The 10,175-nt window shown below is 38.0% G+C and overlaps 1 protein-coding gene across 1 annotated transcript in view; it reads left to right on the top strand.

Moving 5' to 3' along the window:
• Positions 1-2,582: 2,582 nt before the first annotated feature.
• Positions 2,583-10,175, top strand: part of HERPUD2 (HERPUD family member 2) — a gene marked incomplete at its 5' end in the record, with an annotated part of 11,829 nt that continues 4,236 nt past the window's right edge. Inside the window, 2 exons of the mRNA XM_009576447.1 lie at positions 2,583-2,696; positions 4,815-4,972. Of these exons, the coding sequence (XP_009574742.1) occupies positions 2,583-2,696; positions 4,815-4,972 (272 nt within the window). The remainder of the gene's footprint in view (positions 2,697-4,814; positions 4,973-10,175) is intronic.

Consider the following 10,175-nt stretch of genomic DNA (forward strand, 5'->3'; position numbering starts at 1 on the left):
TGTGATTCTGTGATTCTGTGATTCTGTGTCCTGTACCACTTAAAAGTTCATGAAAATGGTTATATAACTTACCTCAAAGCTTAGTTGTACTTGTTAAGGACAAAATGAAGTCTGAATCCCTTAAATTCACTTGGCCTGCTTACAGCAGACTGGTTTTAGGAAACGCAATTTCAAACCTTGCTTATGTGCTAAGAGGAGAAACTTTGCCTAACTAATGTCTTCCTTCACTGTACAGGGGCTATATTTGACTTTAAGGGCGTTTTAGTAGCTATAGGCCTTGGGTTTAGTTAAAGAAATTTAGTGAATTTAGAAACATAGTCATCAGTCTTAAGCACAAAATTAAAAATTTGTGTTGGGAGGAGTTTTTTGTGCTCAAGCTTTTAAGAGCATTTGGAAAAAAGGCATAATTACTCTTAAGTTCAATCTCATTCTCTGCCATATTCTTCCTACTTGATTAACTATAAATTCCTAATATTATCTGAGGATTTACTAAATCTCTCAGTGTAGCATTGTGATACTTGCTCTTTGATACTGAGCAGTGTCATTTTGCTGTGTCATGGTTTAACCCTAGCCAGCAACTAAACCCCACACAGCTGCTCGCTCACTCCCCCCACCTCCAGTGGGATGGGGGAGAGAATCAGAAGAGTAAAAGTGAAAGAACTCGTGGCTTGAGATAAAGACAGTTTAATAATTGAAATAAAATAACGTAAAATAGTAGTAGTAATAATAATAAAAGAACATACAAAGCAAGTGATGCACGATGCAGTTGCTCACCACCCGCTGACCAATGCCCAGCCAGTCCCCGAGCAGCGATCGCTACCCCCCGGCCAACTCCCCCCAGCTTATGCACTAAGCATGACATCATGCGATATGGAATATCCCTTTGGGTCAGCTGTCCTGGCTATGATCCCTCCCAGCTTCTTGTGCACCTCCTCACTGGCAGAGCATGGGAAGCTGAAAAGTCCTTGACTATACAAGTGCTGCTTGGAACAACTCAAACTTTAGTGTGTTATCAACGTTATTCTCATACTAAATCCAAACCACAGCACTATACCAGCTACTAGAAGGAGAATTAACTCCATCCCAGCCGAAACCAGGACACGCTGATATAAAATACTTGAGGCTGGAAGCTGTGGCACTCTTCAAGCATAGTGATGTCCAACGCTGTTATGTATAAATAGAAATATATTACAATAAACTGTCTCTTTGAATAAAGCTGTTTACTGTAAGCTTACAAGTAGTATGTCTAGCTTCCTTTGCCTTTCCGAGTGGCATAAGTTCCTATCTAGAAAGAAGGTAACTAGTTAGGTTAAAGGCTTTTGACGTGGTCAGGATGCTGATCACCTGCGTTCAGTGCTCTCTGATCATTGCCTACTATTACCAACTAGTAAGACATTACACTTAATGTAATAGTGAGGCTGTGCTTGGGGCTAGAAACTGGTACATGTGGAGGAGTTTAAATGAATGTGGATAGGCTATGCTGGCAGTAATGCACAATGGTGTATAAAAGCAGTTATCCAGTTTTCTTTATTCCTAAAGATTAAAACTTAAAAATGAAAAAATGTTTTAACGTCTTTTCTTAATAGTTTAAAAAAAACTCCAGACCTCATATTTCTAAATGTCATCTCATTAAAAACTGCAGCTTGACTGCACCATGCTGATGTCAGAACAGGACAGAGGGATTTTTTTGTTGCTTTTCTTGTTTAAAATTTCGTTACTGAGGAAGCTGTAGTGTGCAATTTAAATACACAGTCATAGCTGTTCTTGTTGCATATAAGCTTCAGGCATGCTGATATAATGGGGTGTTTTCATTTGGTACAGTGAAATAGTTTCAGATTGAAGTTCTTAAAGCATCCGTGTTGTGTGGGGGAGCATATTCTGAAGAATTGGCACGGACTGGTTACTGCATGCTGACATAGCTTCAAGTGGTGCTACTCGTTTGCTTCCTCACTTTCAAATATTTAGGAATACTCAAGTCCCATCTAGTGCTTCGAATAGCATTCACTGAGTGTGGAATATCTGCAGGGGCTCTTCGGTTGGGTGTCCGCAGGTGAGGCTTGAGCCAAGCTTAGGCTGGAGTGAGATGGAGGCAATGGCTGGTAAATTTTTCTTATCTTGGTCAGCTTGTGTAATTCCAGTGCCTACACTTTTCATTTACCCTGGTGTCTGTATTGAATAATACTCTTCATTAGATCTCAACGCAAATGTAAGCATTCTTAACTTTAGGGAAACCAAGCCCTGTAAAGGGTTTGAGATTTTTCCAACATGAAAGTTAAAGCTTATGATATACTTCCTCATGTTTCTCTGTGTCTTCCACTGATTCTGCTATATTGCAGTTCTAGGGAAAACTGGGGGTAAGTGAATGTTCAATATATTACTGTGGACAGCAGCAAAGAAAACATTAGTTGTGAAACAGTAGACTTCTCTTGTACTAGGCTCAAGTTGTGCTTTATGGTCTCTCCATTTTGTATGATGTTTCTTTACTGTTTGCAAATGCAGCTTTGAAGTGGTTTTTTAAAGACATTTTTTGCTTGTAAATTTCTCAAACGTTGTTTTAGCTCTTCCATTTCTTTAATTTTTAGCAAGATGAATATCATATGGTTCATCTGGTATGTACTTCCCGGACACCCCCAAGTTCTCCAAAACCCAGCACCAGTAGAGAAGGTCACGGAGCTTCAACCTCCAGCAGTAGCTCAGTGAGTTTTTTTTCATACATAGGACATTAATTTCTTCTACACTGAGGAAGCTTTCCAGGAATTTCTCTTTTAATTTTTAAAATTTGACTGTAAAATAATGTGGTGGAAGTAGAGCATGCCATATGAATTTGTACGATTAGACTTGATTATTTAAGGGTGTCACTTTATTTAAACAAAGATGACCTGTTTTCAAATTATAACACAATGATGTTTATTAGATGATAAAACACTACTTTTTCTAAGCTATTCTTTATTCTTAACACTTTTCTTTATCAAAAAGTACATTTTCCTTTCTCTTCATATCCCCTTATCTTTGACTGAAATTGAGCAGTGTATTCAGATTTAAAAAAAAGAAAAAAAACAGAAACAAAAAACAACTAAGTTCTGATTTGTTTTGTGAAAATTTGTACCACTGAAGAGAGACCAGTCAAATTAGTGCCCTTGTGGTGAGATAGGCAGGTAGAGCTTGGCCAGCGTTCGTTCTGCTAGTCAGGAATTGGCCAGTACTTATGTAGTAGCTTCAAGGTAGTCATAGTGTCTGTAACACAGTGAGAAGTAGAAAGTGTTCTTAATGTTTATTAGTTAAGCTGTTCATAGAACACTTGTTTAGGGTATTTTGAGTCTTCCCCTTTCCACACCCTCCAAAAATGATGATGTTCTTTGATTGTACTCTATTTTAACAGAAGGGCAGCTAATGTTTCCGTTGATGACTTGGTCATCATCACTGTAATTCTCTCGGCTTTTTCCAGAGCTGGCAGTATCACTAAGCAACCCTTGAAGGTTAGTCAGAAAGCAATGTGTACAATACCATTGTAGGTACTTCTCATCTGTGGTGTGTTGATTATCAGCGTATGGGAAATACCCTTCCAGTAATAAGCTGTCTGTCTTCATTCTTCTGTCGATAGGGTACTGTTTCTGACTGCTGTGTGACAGTCAGAAATACAAGCAGTTTAAGCAATAGTAGACAGTGGACAGTGGTTACATTGTCTTTTCAAAGGCTGTATTTATATCTCTGTTTGCAAGCAGGACACAGGGGGCCTCCTTTGTGATTGTTTTATTGCTACGTAGATCAGTTGTAAATGTCACATTTAAATGACTGTATTAATGACTGCTTAAAGCAGTCGGTACGCACAGTGTTAAGTTCATAATACTTTGAAGAAAACAACCTAAACCCAAAGCTTGAATGGCCTTTGTTCTTCCATTTGTTTTTTATTTTTATTCCCCCCCTCCACTGTCTAGTGGTAAATTTTTCTTGTTTTCCTTTGTAGGGCAAATGTGATATGGATGTCTTTAATTGCAGCTCCTCACTTCCTGAGTTGTCAAAGTTGAAGAGGATTTTCTACTGAGTAAACATTACAGTAATGCTTAGCCACAGGATTTGGGGATTTATTAAAACTAAAATAACGCATCTCAATGGCCAAATTGCAGTCTTGTTATGGTGACAAATAGTCTAGGAAAGGCAGCTGTTGTCCTGCTTCCAGGGTTAAGTATTGATCTTGGAAAGCATTGAAGGTCTGACACACTAGTTTTAGGTGTGTTTCTGGGAGCCTAAGTAGTTCCTAGCTACTTCCTTATTCCCACCCCCATTCCCTCCCAGTGAGCACAGCAATTTGGATTGGGCAGCTGGCACGGTGAAGAAGATGAGTACAAGAGTAGAAGGGGAACCTGAAGACAAGAATAGAGGAATGGTATTTTAAGCCACTGCAGGCACTATTGACTCTGAATATAAAGTTGTATCCTGAGGTTGTAGTTACTTTTGTTAACCATAGCCACTAGAATTTTTGTTGCTGCTAAATATTCTTTGGATTAAACTTTAGTTTGGTTCAGCTTTTTGAAACTTTGATTCCCAGTGACTTGTGGTTTTCTCTGGGACCTATCAAGTGTTGAGTCTTCCTGAAAACTTCACTTTTTTTATATGTGCACCTCAGTGCAATTTTGAATTTCTGTTTTTACTGAAGGCTTGCCAGAACCAATAAAACCCCAGAAGACTTGCCTGGTGCTTATATTCTCAATAAAACTTGTGACAAAACATTAAAGCAAATAGTTTTTTAAGACACAGTAGTAAATCTTGTAACTGTGGCAAAAAGATCCCCAACCTCAATTTTATTTATTTTTAAGAATTTGGACCGTTCTGGATCAACTGCTGCCTCACCCACAAACCAAGAAGCTTCATCTACATCGTTGAACACTAGTGCAGATGGAGTGAGGCATCGTAATCTTCCACAAGCACAAAGCAATCTCATACCAAGCCACCAGTTCCCTTATCTAATGCAAGGGTAAGTGAGATTGAAGCAATCCTCAGCTCTTTGATATTCTTTAAAAAGTACTTTAAATGTTCAGTTACGCTTATGTTTCTTTCACAGTCTGCAAAATGATTTGGCTAGTTCATCTTGAAGCATAAGTCACATTTAGAAACACTTTTAATATGAACATTAATGTTTTTAGCCAGGAGTCAGTCAAAGAGTAAGTGTTCTTCACTTACTTCAGGCTGTTTTTTATTTTTTTCTTCATGCTTTCTGCCCTCAACTTTCTGTTGATAAGTGCAGCAGTAATATTTATCTAGTGGATGTAGTTAGTAATGTAACTGGTAAAATTATTGCTTCTGGTTGCTTTTCCTAGTTCTTATCAGGATATGATGGTTCTTAGTTTTTGACACATAAGAGATGTAACTCTTCACTTCTCCATATTGGATTCAACTGTAGAAATGATATGCCGATGTCTTGAGTACATGTAAGCGCTTGTGTATCTACAACAGAATTTTAAAGTATTTTCATACATACCAGTGAAATGTAGCAAGTGTACATTTCTAGATCAAATCTGTTATTACGTAACTTTCAAGATTCCGACTTTTTTTTTTGCACTTCAAAAGCAGCTTTAGGTATTTTTAACCCACGTGACCTTTGCACTTCTTAAACTTCTTTTTATTTTCTTCCAAGGGGAAAATGGGAGGATAGTGCATTCTGAGATGATAGCTGTCACTTCCTCAGGGAATGCTTTAAAGATTTCTTTCTGATAAGGCGTTGTCCCAGTACTGTATAGATTCTAGAGATTTTCTTTGGGGAATGTTGAAACAAAAAAAAAAAAAAAACAAAACTATGAATCTGCTAACAGTAGCAGTTATTTGAGTCACTGGAAAGAAAACATGTCAAGAACTGTTGAAAATCTATTTAGTTTCAGTTCAATTTACTTGCTCTCTTGTTAGTTAGCCTAGACTTTACTAGTCTTACTAGTTTTCATCCTGAATTCCTTCAAGTCCTTTCTGTTATTTATCTGAAATGTACTGTCTACTGGAAAGAAATTGTCTTTGCAATGGGTGGAACACTTGTGTTATTCTGACCACGTGCATCTCGCAGAAGTGGTTATACTTGCCTTTATGACAAAGCTAGGTGATGCTAGGTTGACTGTCAAGATGCTGTTTAGTGTAATGTAAATTAATTCCGGAAGCAATTTATTGTGTGTTGTGTAAATTACTAATGTGTTAAGAAGTTTTAAGGTCCTTCTAATTAGCTTTTCACGTAAGCATACCCTGAGAGTGAGTTTTTTGTCAGTATGCATGGCGAACTGAATAGCCTATGGACTTCAAAAAGGGAACAGAACCATTGTTTAGTCTTCTAGCTGAAATAATTCAATTAAAATACAGTGGGAAGCATCAGTTAGGAAGACATTACTGTGTTTGAAAAAAAAAAAGAATAAAAAATAAATAAAAATACTAAGTCTATGTCTGTATTAGCAAATAATGTGGATTGAGAGGAGTGGATCTGTAGACTGAAAGAGGTGCTGAGAACCTGACATCAACACTGCACAGATTTCAGGGGTTTCTGTCTTATTTGGACTATCTCTAGTTTTAACTATGGAATAGGTGCCTATTTGTGGCTAAAGAGCATTAGCAGTGCACTTAAATCGCATCTTTCAATTTAGTGTAATCCAAAAGGAATCCGGGTGGTGATCCAAGAGCATTCTGTGGTGCAAACAAAACTCTAGTAAGAGGAATTGACTGGAGATTTGTTTCAAAAGTGCAGTCCTGACTTGAAATGTCAAAATAAATGAACCTTAAATAATTTTAGGCCTTATTTTAAAAAGTAATTTAATGGAACGCTATCAGAACCTAAGGTAAATCTTTGCTGCAGACTGCTGGGCACTGGCTGCGCTCCACTCCAAATAGTCTGTGCCAGTGCCTGCTGTAGTTTGCTGTCATCTTAAAAAACCCTTTTTAATGCTTTCAGTAATCTTCTCGGATGCATCTGTTTTTGCTTCAGGGCAATGCTACTTGTATTCCAGCAATAAGAAGTGCCTTCTGTTTTTTACCTGCTCTCTTAAATATCGTTTGGGGCAATGAAATCTAGCTTTAATGTAATTTATATGCTGACTGAGACTTGCTAGGAACAATGAAGATTCGTAGCTGAAATTTGCGTTGCCTTGTGCATTTTTCTTACTGTTTCATGACCAAAACACTTTTATTCTAGCCATATGGTGAACTGTAGGCTCTTCTGATGGGGAACGGTCTCCAGATGTTTGAAAATGTATGTAAGGGTCAGTTTTCTTGAGCATTTTGTAACACTTTCATTACTAATTTGTACAAATAAGTAACATGAATGTTAGGTGATTAAATTACGGTTTTGATGTTTTTTCAGTTCCTGGCACAAAGCTTCAGTGTGCGAGTTGAATACCCTTTGGGAAAACAGCTAACTCAGATTGTTAAAGTATTACAGAGAAAGCAATTCAAAACTTTCTGTTGCTTTTGAGCTTTTGTAAATGCTGTTTTCTAAAAATCTAGACTTGAGGTGGGACTGGGCAAATAGTTTATATATCTACCAAGTCAGTCTTTTGCTGTGGAGAGCAAGCACAGCATTGTCTGCTTCTATGGATTTAGTCGTGGATCAGGGCCCCACCGTGCTACGCAGGTACGAACAGAACAGGTGGGCTCAGTCCTGAAATGTCTTGCATTTCAGACTGGAGAGTACTTGGAAGCAGTAAACAGACAAGCAACATCAAGGCAGGCAGATTATTTGTCAAGTGTGGGCAGCCCATCTGATGAAATGTTTTCATATTGTGTACATAGTAATGTTTGAAAGCGAACAACAAAATGACATACTGACAGCATACAGTATGTTCTAGCACATAAATACCTTGCTTCATCAGTAGCCCTTGCTTACTGTATATATATATTTTTTTTTAAAGTAGCAAATAACATAGCAGAGGATATTGAAATATCACTTCAAGTTGATATCCCAGGCTCATATGAGACTAACACTAAATGAGATGCCTTTGTGGGTCAAGGTCATTAAACAAATGCAGTTATTGTCAGTCATGCAGAAGACAAAAGATTGAGGTTTTAAGTCTGAATAAAGTCTTATTTTTCCATTAGTGGTGAGCAGTATCTTCATGACGACAGTAGCTAACTAGTCTGACTTTCCCTCAAATTGAATCCCAATTAGCTCATTTTAGGTGTCTTCCATAGACCAAAAGAAGTAATTCTGAGCTTTGTAGCCATTTAAGGAGTAGCATGCCTCTTTCTTTTCAGAATATTCTGAATCTGCCTCTACCATTTGAACCTTAAAAACTGTTTTCTGACTTATCTAACTGTTCTTCTACTGTCTGCTCTGCTTTGTTCTCCAATCTTGGAATGTCTATGCCTATTCAGTTTGCTTCTCTGCTCTTGTGCTGTTGCTGCTATTCTTTTGAAATACTCTGCTTCCTGCCTTTCTTTCCTCCTTTTGGAAAAAGATGAGGAGAAAGCACGTGCTACTTTCCTTTTTCTTCTAACAGCAGGCCAGCTTGCTTTGCCGAGAAGAGTCTCTTCCTTTGGAGAGGTTCTTCTCACTGAAATACATTACACTGTGTTTAGAGTTGTTCCTGAATTTCAAAAGCTAACTTATTACCCTGGCAGCTGTAATAGCTGCCTCATTCTGATTTTTGATGAGCAAATAAAATAGTGCTGAGCTATTTGGAATTCTATGGCAGAAGCCAGTTCTTGAATATTGATGTCTACTTTTTCTCATTAATGGAGTCGGATCTTGAAAAGTTAAGTCTTGCTTCTCAGAAAGTCCCATCTCCTAGAAAAGCTGTTGGAAAAAAGGGGAAAAAAAAAAAAGGAAAAAAATGCACCAAAATATTTGAATGGGAAAGGAAAGAACATGATGTAACTGAAATCTTCTGTGGTTTGTCTTGGTTGACTGGTTTCTTAATCTATTGTTAAGCTTTAAGACATCAAGAAAGCAACTTTTGAAAGAGTTTGGAAGGAAGTAGAGGCTCAAATCCTGTAATATTTCTAAAAGACGTATCTGTGAGGGAGAACTATTAGCCTGAGGCCTCTCAACTTTTGTTGAGTTCAACTTAGCAGTTCTAAAGAAGAACCACCCTAAAATCTGTAACTGATGCGAAAAAGAATTGGTGAATTCCTGCAGCACTCAGGCAAGTTGGGTAGCACTGCTTATTGGTGACTGAGCTGGAGAAGTAGGTGTGGTTGAACAGTGAGTGGTCCTGCCTGTTAGTATCCCTGTGTGATACTCTACCTGCTTGAAATTGAGACATTGCTCAGTGATTTGTCACAACGTAGTACTTAACGACACCCATGTAGAATATTTGAATCATCTTTACATTTTGAGGGTCAAATGTTTTATGAGGGTCAGTGTTTTATGAATTTTGGAGGAGTCTTATTTCTCAAAGTGTTTGCCGGTTCAGGTGATAGAAAACACATTCTTAAAGCTTGCAGCCATAAACATAAAAGCATGATTGATGTTTTTCAATAGCAGCTTGACAGCTTTGCTGTTCCAGCATGTTAATTATGCATAAATAAGTAGCATCAGCAGGGCTGCCAGTTCACCCTTGCAATTTTTGGAAGAAACCTAGAGTATTACCTATGATTATCTCGGTTTGTATTGTGGTATCAGGAAAGTAGCTTTTGCTTTCTTTTCTACTCCCCCCCCCCATGATTGATGTTTTTCAATAGCAGCTTGACAGCTTTGCTGTTCCAGCATGTTAATTATGCATAAATAAGTAGCATCAGCAGGGCTGCCAGTTCACCCTTGCAATTTTTGGAAGAAACCTAGAGTATTACCTATGATTATCTCGGTTTGTATTGTGGTATCAGGAAAGTAGCTTTTGCTTTCTTTTCTACTCCCCCCCCCCATAAATACAAACATAACAAACAGTTTTAGCAGAGGTCATGAAGTTGCATGGCAGGCTCTTGTCCAGAATTACAGTGAAATACTTATTCATGTGTAAGATTGGAAAAAAGATTTTAACGTCTTCCTCCCATCTTTCTTTCTGGGCATGTCTTGTATATCTGAATGCCTGGTAGACTAATGAAATCTCTTGGTGATATCTTTGCAGGGAGTGCCTTACTTAGGGAACAGGTGTAGTCTGCAGTACAATTACAGCAGTCTCAGCTTTTGCTGCCTGCAGTCTGAATAAACTTTTCTTCATGCTTTATACTCTCATGCTGTCCTGAAAGATGTCCTGGTTTACTACAGTTCACTA

This window comes from Fulmarus glacialis, unplaced genomic scaffold (genome assembly GCF_000690835.1).
Source record: "Fulmarus glacialis isolate BGI_N327 unplaced genomic scaffold, ASM69083v1 scaffold40410, whole genome shotgun sequence".
NCBI lineage: Eukaryota > Metazoa > Chordata > Aves > Procellariiformes > Procellariidae > Fulmarus > Fulmarus glacialis.